We start from the raw sequence: 13,412 nt of genomic DNA, 5'->3' as shown, positions 1-13,412 counted from the left end.
TTAGCAGATATAGTGTCCATCTGCTTTCTCATTTGCTTTAATTATCAATGAAATAATCATTAGATTTCAGAGTGTTTTATTTCTCTGAGTATCTATTTAAGGCTAGCTGCAGATATAGCCACAATGATGGGGTTCCACCACAGAAGACCCATTCGGGTGCTTCCTGGTGTGCTGGTAAAGCCACTGACACTCGCCTCCTTTCTCTTGTGGGCTTCTCACCATCCTGTCCTGCTGGGCCAGATCTCCTGGTCTCCCCCAGCCAAGGCACAGAGCTGAGAACTCCCACCTGGAGAGCAATACAGACATTGCATCTCTTCAGGTCTGAGGCGAATGCATTTTGGGCACAGCTACCAGAAAACCCACTCCCCAAATAAAATCACATCCCCAAATAAATCATTCAGGTAAGCCCCTTTTAAAAATGAAAGGAGGACGTACACACTGATTGCTTCCCCAGGTAACAATTATTTACACTGGGCTTGATAGAAAATAAAATAATATTTTAAGTACAAACAATAGAATTTAAATGGCTGCAAGTGAAAAGAGGCAGAGCAAAGCAGATTACAAATTTGAAATAACAAACTCATAGCTAGTTCTAACATATTAAGGCTTATAACAAGCTTACATTAAAATTGTTCTTATTTCAACTAAACCTGCAAGCCAGGGAAGATCCCTTTTCCCTGGGGTCTCTAGTTCATGCTCTTGGGAGTGACATGCCAGCCAAAGACACAGGGACTGAAAAACTCAGCATTTTAAATAGCCTTCTTTTTAGGTGGGAATTCTTTACTAAATTCCATCCTCCCATGGAAAATTACCTGGTCAGACCCTATCAGTTAGGGTGGTCATATGACTTCGTAAGATCAACCACTGCTTAGACTTGAAGGACATAAGAGGCTGTTTACAGGTGATCACCCAAAGATTGAGAGAAACACCTTGATGGCTTTCATTTGCACCATAAACCATTTAAAATCATAAACCATTCCATACTCCATATTTCTAACTTTACATATAAGAATGATACAGACACCAAAATAAGAAATACAGATCCAACAGATTTATGTCATTAAGACTGAAAGGTTACATGAAACATTTTGCCCAAAGCATCTTCGAGTTATACATATTCGTGTCCATAAGACATTTTCATAAAGCATGGGCGGGGGATCATCACTGTATCAGTTCACCTTTTTGAAGGTTTATTTTCAACCTTAGGAGAGAGAAAGAGATTTTAATAAATGGTCATGTATATTCTGGAGCAGAAGACGGTATTCTCCACATAAATGTACAAGTTTATCAAACCACCACATGTCAAACAGAATCTCTGCAATGGGGTTTTAGGACATGGATGGGTACAGTGTTGAGAATCACTGCTGTAGTTAACAGGTCTTGTAGTTGAGAAGCTAAACACAAAGGGTAAATGTTTGGAAGCTGAAAAAAGCATGAGATCTTTTTGTTATATATATTTCTTTTAAAATGCAGGAGGGATAGTAAAGAATTATAGGTTGTAGAGTTGTACAAGAGGATAAGTAAAACATTTTCAGTAGAATTCAAAATGTTTGCCTGTTCAGAGAAAATTTAGCATGTCAGTGCATTACCTTTCATTTTAGATTAATGATTTGTATGCTACACTCATCTATTTGTAAGTGGTCAAGAATCTGAGTGAGCTATATCTAGGTTTCATTGTTGTATGGAAAAATAATTTTAAAGTAATTGCTGTGTTTCTGTGTGTGATTTTGGTCCATTTTAATTTAGTAATAAAAGATTGTGATATTCTGAAAGGGTATGTCTACACTTGCACCCTAGTTTGAACTAGGGATGCAAATGTAGGCATTCGAAATAGCCAGTGAAGCTGGGATTTAAATATTCCACGCTTCATTAGCATAATCTCAGCCGTGCGCTATTCCAAACACCGGCTGATGTGAAAGTGCGCTCTGGGCTGTGTTAGTTTGAATCGAATTCCTTGGTTCGAACTAACGTTACGTCATTTTTTGAGGAGTAATGTTAGTTTGAACCAAGGGGGTTGATTCAAACTAACACGGTCCGGAGCGCACTTTCACTTTCGAATCAGATGGCGTTCGGAATAGCGCACAGACGAGATTATGCTAATGAAGCGCGGGATATTTAAATCCTGGCTTCATTGACTATTTCGAATGCCTACATTTGCATCTCTAGTTCGAACTAGGGTACAAGTGTAGACATACCCTAAGATACTTGAAATGAATTTGTTAACTTTGTTGTTCAACTGCCTTTTTAAAATTTCCTTCAGAAGATCATCTTTGTGAAAGTTATTTTGAACAAGAAAACAAAATAATATTGGGCATTTGAGTGGTGAGATGTAAGTTGTTCTTTCTCCTGACAGATGGAAATTCCTTCTGCTGGCATTGTGAACAAATATATCGCTACTCAAGGTCCTCTTCCACATACCTGTGCACATTTCTGGCAGGTAGTCTGGGATCATAGGTTATCACTGATCATCATGTTGACAACTCTCACTGAACGAGGACGGGTAAGCATGTATATCCTCTCTTGAAGCTTGCAGTTCACAGCAAAGTAATTAAACATGTATGTCTAAATTATCTTTTGATATTGGCCTAAAAGCTGTTTAGCAGAAAGGATTTCAATGTAAAAGAAGCTTGTGTCTCTTCTTTTAACATATTGTTTGCTATGCTTTTTGATCTTTTCTTATTCCCTCTCCTGAATATATAACTGCAACAGTTAAAGCTGCTTGTTTCCTGTTGCCCTGTGTGTGAAAATGTGTAGAATATGAGAATGGCAGTTTCTGATACCTGCTGTCCTGAAAACATCATGTGAGAGTAAGAGAATGCCCTTTATGCATATAGCCAAAATTTAGTATATTTCAATTACTTACCTTGTTGAGAATCTGAGAGATAATATTTTGACACTTTTCCTAAAAGTACATTGAAGTATCTGCTATAGAACTGATTTACTAAATTATAGTTTTGAAATCAGTTCACAGACTCCCTGAATTATGGAAAATACAAATGTTCCCATATCCAAAGTACAAAATAGTTACTCTCTAATTTATAATCTACGTGAAATCCCTCTACTTTCTTAAACAGTGGTTCCCCAAATTTTTAGTAATGTCTTCCCTCCCACCCCCCTTACTTGGTTCATGCTTACTGGGGGCAGGGAACTGTGGTTGGGAGTGGGGCTGCAGTTGTGTGCAGGGCCGGAGCTGTAGCTGGGGCCAGGAGTGAAACAGCGGAGTGGGGCGGGGGAGAAGCCAGAGACAGAGCAGAGCTGGGGTTGAGGGAGCTGGTTCTTTGAATGCTTGCTTATGTACTAGGTTGTGCATAGGATTGCCAAAAAAATTTCCTTTAGTGGTATCTGTAAGACTGGCTGTAGTGTTCTCTGGAGCTGTGCCTGTATGTGCCAGCAAATGGGATTTGACTGGCCCTGCACCCTCTTTTCTACTTGCTGCTTGTGATAGTTTCCTGGAATGATCCTTTTTGCTCTTGTGAAGCTTCTTGCCTAGTGGTTGGGATTTTTCTGTTGTATATTGTATAGTTATTGTAATTATTGTATATAATTCCTAGTATTAGTGCACATAGTAGTTTTAATAGTTATCCCTGTCAGAGGAACTCTCATTTGAGGGGCTGGGTATGCCTCATTCCTTTGGTCTGAAGCCATGAACCTCCTGTGGCATGCACTCCTCCTGTCTAAAGTACTCCCGGGAAAGTTGCAATAAAGAAAAGAAAAGTGCCAGATCTGCAGGGGCTTCAGACCCCACATTCCCAAAAATAGGGAGATTCTTCTAAAGGCCATACTTATGGAGGCAGCCCTCAGACTAGTCTCAGAGCTGAACCAATCACTTTGGCTTCCATGCCAAGTGATCCACTGTCGATGTTCTCTGACTCCTCAGAGCAGCTATGAGACCGTGTGCCTGCAGACCCTTTGATCCCCCTCTGCTTCCCCCAAGGCTTTCCAGGTAGCAAAGGACCTGACATCCCTCCTGACCCCACCGACCCCTCAGGCTACCTACCGGCCCAGGTAACTGGGGATAAAAGAATCAAAGGGCAGCAAGCTGCACCACAGCACCATCCAGAGCAACCTTCCACGGTCTCAGTAAAGCAATCTATGGCCTACAGCCTATCTCCAGTTCTCTGGAATGGTCTGGAATCAGAAGTGGGTGTTGTGCTGCCATAGTTTCCAAGGGAAGCATCCTCTTCAGAATCTGAAGGAAAATCCTTTGTCCCACTGAAGACCTACTAGTACTGTAGCCTATGCACTGGACTTCGGTACCTGCCTACTGGCCAGTGCATGGCCACCAGTACTGGGCTCCCCTTCTCATCATTCATACTTTGTGGTGTCTAAGAGGTGAGTCACTGTTTCATCCCATCCAGCACCAGCCCCTGACTCTGGTACTAACTCTGATGCCAATGTCCAAGACATGGTTCCTAGTCAATGTGGTGCAGAGGAGATGGCCCCAAACCCTAAAAATTTGCCCCTGCTGGATGACTTTGGGGCCCACCAAGATCTCTTGAAAACTTGGGACAAGAAGTTGAGGTGTTCAAGAAATTTTCATGCAGCCTAATTAATATCCTGGCTGCAGCAGCCATACAGGTAGCTAGAGTTGGTCCTATGGGATACCACTAAGAAAAAATCTCCAGCAGCTATGCACACAGTACTTTCACATGGAATAGACAGGAGCAACACATCTCAAATAACAACAGTTACAAAGTTAGAAACTGGGGGTGGTTTTTTTCTGGCATCTGCAGGGTGCGACAGATCATAATTTTTGTCTGCCTTTCTACAGGTAGAAATTCTCCTCATTCTTTAGCTGTGTTCCTAAGTAACTTCTCATTGAACTGTCAAATTCTGAAACTGGCATGGTTTGGGAGCTGCTTTATTTGGGAGTGGATATTTGGAGATTCTGTTTAATATACTGATTGAGAAGTGAAGCTGGAGCAGACTTATTAATTCAGAAGATGGAAAAAAGAATTTGGTTTTTCAATGACTTAGGATAAGTCCTTATGGTCAGAAGGGTTAAGGCATAATCCTTAGGTACAGCCAATCACAGAAACATAATTAAAAACCTCAGCTCTAGCAAAAAATGTTTCACCATCTCAAAAGAGCAGCTTTGGATGTGTAACACTTTAGCAAGTACAAAGCTTTGTTTCAACTAGTATAAATATAGAAGCAAATGTACAAAATGTGCCATTGATGGCTGCCCAATGGGACTTGTAGGAAAAAAACCAGTAGGTTACCATACCATAGTAATACATGACTATAATAATTAAGGTTCTGTGTGTGTCACAGATTTCATGAGCTCTGTGACTTCTAGGGATCTAAAATCCCATTCAATTGGTTAACCAGTTAAACGTTATTGTTTAACCGTTTGAAGGGGAGGCAGACAGAGAGCTGCTCCAATGGTTAACTGGAACCAGTTAGCATCACCTCCGAAGCATTCACAGCATGCCCAGGCTGCATTCCCTCTTTTCCTCCTCTTAACACCAACAGCGCCCCCTTGGGCAACCCAACCCTCAAAGCCACCCCTACAAGCTGCCCCCCTCCTCAAGTTTTAGTCAGGAGTATATAGTAAAAGTCATGGACAGGTCATGGGTCATGAATTTTTGTTTACTGCCCATGACTTGTCCATGACTTTTACTAAAAATACACTTGAACCTCTTCACTCCTGCAACTGTGGGAAACAAGGTATGCCATAGTAAAGAATTTGCTGGACCAGGGAGGGTACTGCAGGGTCTGGACATAAAGGGGATAGGGTAGGGTGCTTACCTGGCACCACGCTCCAGGGGCACACATGGCTCCTCACTCCCCATCTCTCCCCGGCACCACCTTCCGCTGCTCAGGAGAGAAGCGTTCTGCTGCGCTGCCATTCCCTCAGTTGGAGGGGAGGGAGATCCGCAGTGCCAAGAGCTGCTGCCACCTCCTGCCAGGGTTCATATCACGGGTGCTCCCAGATTAGAGACATCCAGACAACAGAGGTTCAGGTGTACCTGTGACTAAATCTTAGCCTGAATCATAATGTATACACAGGGGAGTGACCAATTAAGGCTGTATGGACAACCTTGAATTCCCACTTTCCAAATTCTGAGTAGATGAGTTCACAACATTAATCTTTTAATGTAATCCTGCAGATGTAATTTCCTAGTTTCTTGACAAACAAACAAGTAATACCATGTTGAACCATTCAGACTCCTATCTTAAATCATGAACAGCGTTTCTATCTTCAAATGGAAAGCATGGGTCTCCATCACATGAGCTTGCATAATAACTGGGAGTAGTTGTAGGTTGCTGTCCTTTTTGTGGCCCAAGCGTTTGAGGGAGATGAGACATTTTTAGCTAGTACATTTCACTGATGCATAGTGAGAGCAGAGAAATGCAACATTTGGGACATCGGTGTTCAGTTCCAGGTTCTGGAAGAGTGGGCTCCCCAGTTCCCCCTTCTTCTGCTGTTCCCTTTTTCCCATGTCTCCTCCTTTTTCCACACTCCTCTGCATTCTAGTCAGATTACTTCCTCCTTATGCAGGCTGCTTGGCCTATAGGAAGAATGCAGGACAATCTCCCTGCCCTCAGTTATGATGCTTGGCACCCAAGTTACACCAGAGGAGCCATTGTAAGGAAAACTGTGCACGTCTTGGGTAATGGGCAAGTAATTTTATTTTCAGAAATGACCGAATTATTTCAGTCGAAATTAAAAAATAAAACGAAGCCTGAGTCAAGCAGCAGCATGAAAACATTCAGTTTTAATAGTTAAAGTTTGGGAAAGTTATAAGCAATTGAAAACAGGGTTTGATATTGGAAAGGAAGATAAAAAGTTAATTATGTGGCTAATGAAAAACGTCACCCAATACATTTTAACTTATAAAATATATTTGGAATATGTCTGATTTATAATGTTTCTGTGTGTATGAATAGAAATCACCAAACTGACACGTATTGAAATTTAACAGTGTTGTTAGAAATCCCATTTCATTTTTTAATGTATCTATTAGAAGTAAGTTGTGCCCTCCAGTTGTCTGACCTTGAGTTGCTTACATGAACTCACCACTGCAACATAGCCAGACTTCCACAGTCAGAAATTTCCAGCTTTTTAGACTGATTTCAGACTCCACACACAGTTGCCTTGCATCTCTCCAGATATTTTGAGTGCTTCTTTAATAGGCATAATGAACCCAAACCTGCAAAGCATTTAGATTTGTTCTGTTTGTTAAAATGATGGCAGTTAATGATAGATAATCTACAAAGTGAAAATGTGTTTAAATAGATTCAGTATTTCTATACTGAAGCCTAATGTTTAAAAAAAATTAAAAAAACCTAAATAACAAGTAGTCTTGCAGCACCTTAGAGACTAACAAAAAATCATGAGCTTTCATGGGCACAACCCACTTATAAAATAAACACTGTTATCAAATGGAAAAACAACATTTGAAGTTATACGCTGAAATCATGGCCCCATGGAAGTCAATGGCAAAATTCACAGAATTTCAAATCAGATATTCAAGGAATGTCACACCCACATAGTTTTTTAGTACAGTGTTTCCAAAGTGTTTAGTCCCTTCAATTAGATGGGTGATAATACTACCCTCTTTCTCATTTAGACTGCTGTAGCCATTAAACACCATTGCTCTTCAGACAGATAAAACCCAGAAGTCTTGGTTCCAACTTTCCTCTTCTTTCTACCAAATAGTTGTGTAACACATTGCCTAAATATGGTTCATGGTCCTCCCTAGAGACTGAACTACAAAAAACAAAACAAAAAACCCCACAAGATAATCATGTGGCTTCAATGGCAAAATTCTGTGCTGGGATCTGAAGTTCCGATTCAGACCCTTCTGGCAACCGCTGTGCAGGGGCAAAGAAGAGGACTGCATATGAATTTTATTTTCATAGTCTTTTTTTTGTTTTTAGCTTATTTAATTCACACAATGAGAAACAAGCTCTTTCAGTGGGAGCTTGTCTAGACTGCATTCCTTTCTCGAAAGAGGAATGCAAATGAAGCAGATCAAAAATTCAAATGAAGCACGGATTTACAAATCTCACTTTATTTGCATAATCGCATGTGAGCGCTTTTTCAAAAAAGGCTTTTTCAAAAAAAACACACCCTGCAGTCTAGACTGAAAAGGAAGAGGCACAGCAGCTGTCCTAGCTCGTGCCTGGTTTCCTCGCAATGCCTCTGCCTCCCCTGTCTTTTCCCCCCTCCGCTCCCTTCCTCCCCAGTTCCTCCCAGCACTGGCTCCTGCTCCCTGCGCTTGCTGCCTCTCTCTGATAGGGGCAGCAAGAGGGGGGAGCAACTAGTCAAGTGACTACTCAATTACACAATAAGCATATGCTTATTGGGTAGTTGACTAGTTGCTTACGTCCCTACTTAAGTGTATAGTGTTTATCAACTAAAGCAATTACACATTGCTCCATAAGGCATAAGTGGTGTTATAATAATAACTGAGCAGAGCATAGATCTTTTAAATACTTCATAGGGCAAATAATTCATCAGAACTAGATTCCAAATAACCAAAATAGTGATTTTTTTTTGTAAGTAAGATGACAAAAATGGAAGCAGAAATGTTTTTGGCAGCAGTTACATCCCTAAGCAAAAAAGGCCCAAAGTAGTTTCTATTACCTAATTTTATTGGCTCTTATAACATGTGGGAGAACAAATTGTTGAAAAATGATTGCCCTCATGCTCCCAAACTAGTTGAATTACATAATTCTGATCACATGAGGTTTTGAATTTAATAATCTGCGCCTGAAAGAGCTGATTTGTCAAGAGATATATATAGGGAATTGTACTTTTTTGAGAAGATCAAAATCATTTTGAGTGTACTATTAAGGTAATTAAATACCCTTCAGATAGTGACTAAATAGCCATGTTTATGATTATAATTTTCCTGAAATTTTCCAATATTTCATTTTTTAGCTCTGTCGCTATCTTGAAGAAATCTTGTATCTTGTCTTGTATCATCCTTGATCAGCTCTGAAAAAGTCCAGATAATGTTACTAACCATAAAGAAAATTAGAGAATAATTTCAGCTATATAGAGTGGAATTCTCATAGTATTCCAAGCTGTGACAGCTGTTTATTGTCTGAACCATGTAAAAATCGTAACATTTATCTTACTAGAGCAGTTTAGTCATGTTGGTTGAAATTATGCAGTTCTTAATTAGTCCTCATTCAAGCAAAGTGTCTACAGAGTAGAAACTGATTAACATAAAAAGTGGCCATACTGAGTTAGACCAAAGGTCCATCTAGCCCACTATCCTGTCTTCTGGCAGTGGCGAATGCCAGGTGCCCCAGAGGGAATGAACAGACCAGGCACTTATCCATCCCATTTCTCATTCCCAGTTACTGACTAGCAGAGGCTGGGGACTTAGACAATTAATAATTTTTCATGCAAAATCTTGCATCCAAAATGCTGTTTTTAATAGTATTTCTGAAGTTTTTTCAAATATGGTATTTTAAATGTAAACCATAAGGTTTAGTGCAGAAAATCATCCATGCACTTTGAAATGTCATATATATTATTCTAGATTCATACAAGTTTTATGAACTTCAAGACATTCCGTTTTGGAAAATTTAAATAAATATGCTGCTCACCTTCAAAGGGACTACAGGCTATGGATTATTGAGAACATACAGGACTGTTGGTTCGCAGTACGAATGGAAAAAGTAGAATTGTCAAATTGAAAAATCTAATGGGAGATTTGAAACCTTTTTCCCAGTAGGAAGGAATTGTTTTTTATTTTGTGGAAAAGTCTAAAACAGTGATTGACAAATGAAGAACAGTGAGTAGGGTTGCCAGATACGTTCTCAAAAAGTACCAAATGTGGATGAGCAAAAAAAAGGGGGGGGGGGCGGTGGGAGAGGACCAAAGTTGTTGAGCAAAAAAAACAAGTGCACATTTCTGGTATTTTTGCTGGACAGAGGCTGCAAATAACAGACTGTCTGGGCCCCAATATCAGACACCTGGCAACCCTAACAGTGAGAGGGGCCTCCTTCATCTCATTGGGCCACAGAAGCCCGTGGACCCCCATCTGCATACACACATGCTCCCACATGCCTTTCACACCGGAACTGTGTACTTCTTACTCAGGCCTCTCCCTCCTAGCACTTTCAGAGTGCCATGAATCGCCTGATTCACACTCCATCTCCGCTCCTCCCTTCCCTCGCAGAACTTGAAAAGCTGCAAACAGCCGCACATCCAGGTCACTATATAACTCTGATCTTACCCAAAAATCATGCTGTTGGTGATTCTTTAGTATCTAAAAACTAAAGGTTTATTTATAAAAAGAAACGAGGGTAAGAGATGAAATTGTTAAAAGAATTAAATGCATGCAATAATATCTGCCAGCCTGGGCACCAAAGGCCACGTGTGAACCTAGGATCAGGTTTGCATGAAAATCAAGTTGGTCCAGCAAGACTCCTCCCTCCCCCAACCCTGAGCCCTGAGCTTCCCCTCCCCTTTCTTCCCCTTGCTTCCCCCTTCCAGCTCCCTCCTCCCAGGTTTCCCCCTCCCCTCTCCCACCCTCTCTTCTCCCCTCTCCTACCTCCTTTCCCCAGTCTCACCAGAGTTTCATTCCCCCCTCCCCCAGTTGTGTTACATAAAGAAAGTTTGTGTTCATGAAAATACATGTATTTATTTGACATCAGGAAGGGGGGTTAGGGAGGGGTAAGTGGAAGGACGTGAGGGAGGAATGAGGCACAAGCCCCCAGTGGGGCAGACCAGGGAGGCTTTTAGTGTTCCTCAGGGTGGAAGCTCTCCCACAGGGCCTCCTGGATACTGACAGCCCCCTGGTGGATCTCCCGGATGGCAGCCTGCAGAAAGTGCAGCCAGGCTCACAGCAACGCATCCAAGAGAAGCACCAGAGTGCCCAGAGGCAATTCTGGCTCCATGTTGCATTGTGCTGTGGTGTCTGGAGTGAGGGCAACCAGAGCATGCAGAGACAAAATGCTTTGCTGTCCCTCATCAAGGTAGGCAAGCAAGCAGGGAAAGCTGAGAACTGGCTCACCAGAGGGGTCCCTTTAAGCACGAGCCTCAGATAGCCTCAGGCAGCAGCCACACAAAGTAACTCCTGATCTGATGCCCTGCCGGACCTTAAATGTGATTCAGCATCCACTCTGGACGTGCTATTTCGAAATAGCAAAACGCTGTTTCGAAATGCATTTTGTGTGTAGAGGCATTATTTTGAAATAACGTATTTCAAATTAACTATTTCAAAAGAAGATATTTCAAAGTAACGCTGTAGTGTAGACTTACCGAACCAGAAAATCATAACCTCTTCATAAACATCTTACCTGCCACATTTGGTACAAGACTGGTTGCAAATATATAACAGTGTGATCTACAATTGCAATTGTGATCTACATGGTCATTTTTAATCAGATATCATTGCAAACTTCTGACATACATTTTATAATTAGTTTTGATAGTCACTAAATACATGTTTTTCTCAACTCCCTCATCCCACCCTCTGCAAAAGAATGATGTGACTAAAAGTGATTATCTTCATATTCCTCATAATCAGCATCTTCTTTGAAAACTGCCCCTACAGTGTCAATTACACATTAAATGCACTTGTTCCAGCATACTTCTTGGCAAAAGCTTTTTCAGCTCATTAAAATGAGCTGCAGTACTTGTGCTTGCCAAAACAAAGAAACTGGTTCACTGATGTAGCATTCTCTTCCATTTGCTGATCCTCACTGTGATCTTGCTAATTTATACTGCCCATCCAATCTTAGTGCCTCCTAAAACTTGCAAAACTATATGCAAAATAGGTCAAAATAGCACATTAGGAAAGTAAAAAAGAGTTGTTATTTAGCTATTTTGACCCATGTATATATATTTGCAAATTTATGTGGGCATAACACTGAGGTTGGGGATTTTGTTAGTCAAAAGCCAGTTTACATTTTTTTTAATCTGTGTCCTCCCATGATTTGTAATATTAATTGGTATTGTTTAAAAATATTACTGTTCACTTGAAAAAAAACCTACCATGTTCCTGTGAGATTTCAAAGAAAGAAAACAGCACTTAAAAATACCTGTTAACTCAGACCACATTTTTGTAAAACAAGAATTTCACAGATTTGACAAAAACTTGGGTTGTGTTTTTACAGAAACTCAGCTACTAAGCCACAATTATCAAAAATTTGATTGCTCAACAGTGGTGCGAGGGAGTTAAATCTCAGAAAGCAGGTATTAGGCATCAGAGGTATTAAATAATGCCATTAGATGTGATGGGTCTAATTCTCCACTGACTTGTATACTGTACAAGTACTTCACACCTACATAAAATGAATGTGAGGATCACAACAATGGCATTCAACAAATGCTTTGCATAGATATAAATGACTACACAAGGCTGTGGAGAATCAGGCCCTATATGTCAGTCTGTTCTCAGATATAGATACGCACACATTCCACAAAACAAAACACATTCAGTATAAGCTCATAGCTTGTACTTTCATTTTTCTTTGCAGACCAAATGTCATCAGTATTGGCCTGATCCACCAGATGTAATGGAGTATGGCAACTTTCGCATCAAATGTCAATCTGAAGATTGTACTATTGCATATGTTTTTAGAGAAATGGTGATCACAAATATTGAGGTAAGTGCTTTCTATAGTGTGGCCTTTAGGTTTTGGGGATGGAGATGGTTTGGTTTGGTTTTTGCTGTAATGAGAAATATAGCTAAGTATAGTCAACTTTTTTATTTTATTTTTATTTTAAATTTTTATGTATTTATTTATTTATTTGGTATTATTTGCACGAGTGCATTTTGATTTATTATCTTAAAGGATGCTCCAAATCGTGCAATTCTGAAGGTCCTTCCAGTGATTTACATTTTTAAAAAAACCCTAAAAAGGTAACTAATTATAAGTCTATATTCTATTATGTTACTCTATATTGTAATAATATTGTAGTTGTCCAGGCTGCTTGACTCTAAAAAAACATTTAGGACTAAACTGTATTTTTTTTTCCTTCATAATATTTTTGCTCATTCAAAAGTGGAGACTGGGACAATTCTTCAATGCCACACACCCATAGGGCAATTATCAGGAAAAAAGTGAATCCTTGTAAGGTACTTTTGAGGGAGCTTGCAGAATTTTGTGAATCTTCTTCCATTAGTTTTGTTGAACTGAAAAAGCAGCTTCGTGGAGTGCATAGTTTGAACACTTGCCATTTATGCAAGGTTTTTGTACTCTTTGGCTGCTGCTATTTTGCTGTAATGAAAGGAAAGGAAAGAGAAAGAGTCAAATGCATGGAACACTTTTATAAATGAATTTGTGCCACAGAGTTCATATTCAGATCACAACTAAGCTTCTTGGAAGTCTGAGTTTGTTTATACAGAAAGGCTTGGTTCCTGTCTATCTCTAATAATAAGCTGCCCTATGCTTTTCTGTCTGGCATTTGTACATCCCCTCTCAACGTTCTAACCACA

General features: G+C 40.2%; 1 protein-coding gene across 5 annotated transcripts in view; it reads left to right on the top strand.

Annotated features, from left to right (window-relative positions):
• The window catches only part of PTPN3 (protein tyrosine phosphatase non-receptor type 3), a 335,183-nt gene that overhangs the window by 295,844 nt on the left and 25,927 nt on the right, over positions 1–13,412 (top strand). For all 5 annotated transcript variants that reach the window (XM_006135940.4, XM_075921606.1, XM_075921609.1 and 2 more), the window contains 2 exons: positions 2,354–2,500; positions 12,451–12,579. In XM_006135940.4, the coding sequence (XP_006136002.1) occupies positions 2,354–2,500; positions 12,451–12,579 (276 nt within the window). The remainder of the gene's footprint in view (positions 1–2,353; positions 2,501–12,450; positions 12,580–13,412) is intronic.

This window comes from Pelodiscus sinensis, chromosome 2 (genome assembly GCF_049634645.1).
Source record: "Pelodiscus sinensis isolate JC-2024 chromosome 2, ASM4963464v1, whole genome shotgun sequence".
In the NCBI taxonomy this organism is placed as follows: domain Eukaryota; kingdom Metazoa; phylum Chordata; order Testudines; family Trionychidae; genus Pelodiscus; species Pelodiscus sinensis.
Note: the sequence above shows the minus strand (reverse complement) of the source record. Positions and strands in the feature narration are given on the sequence as shown.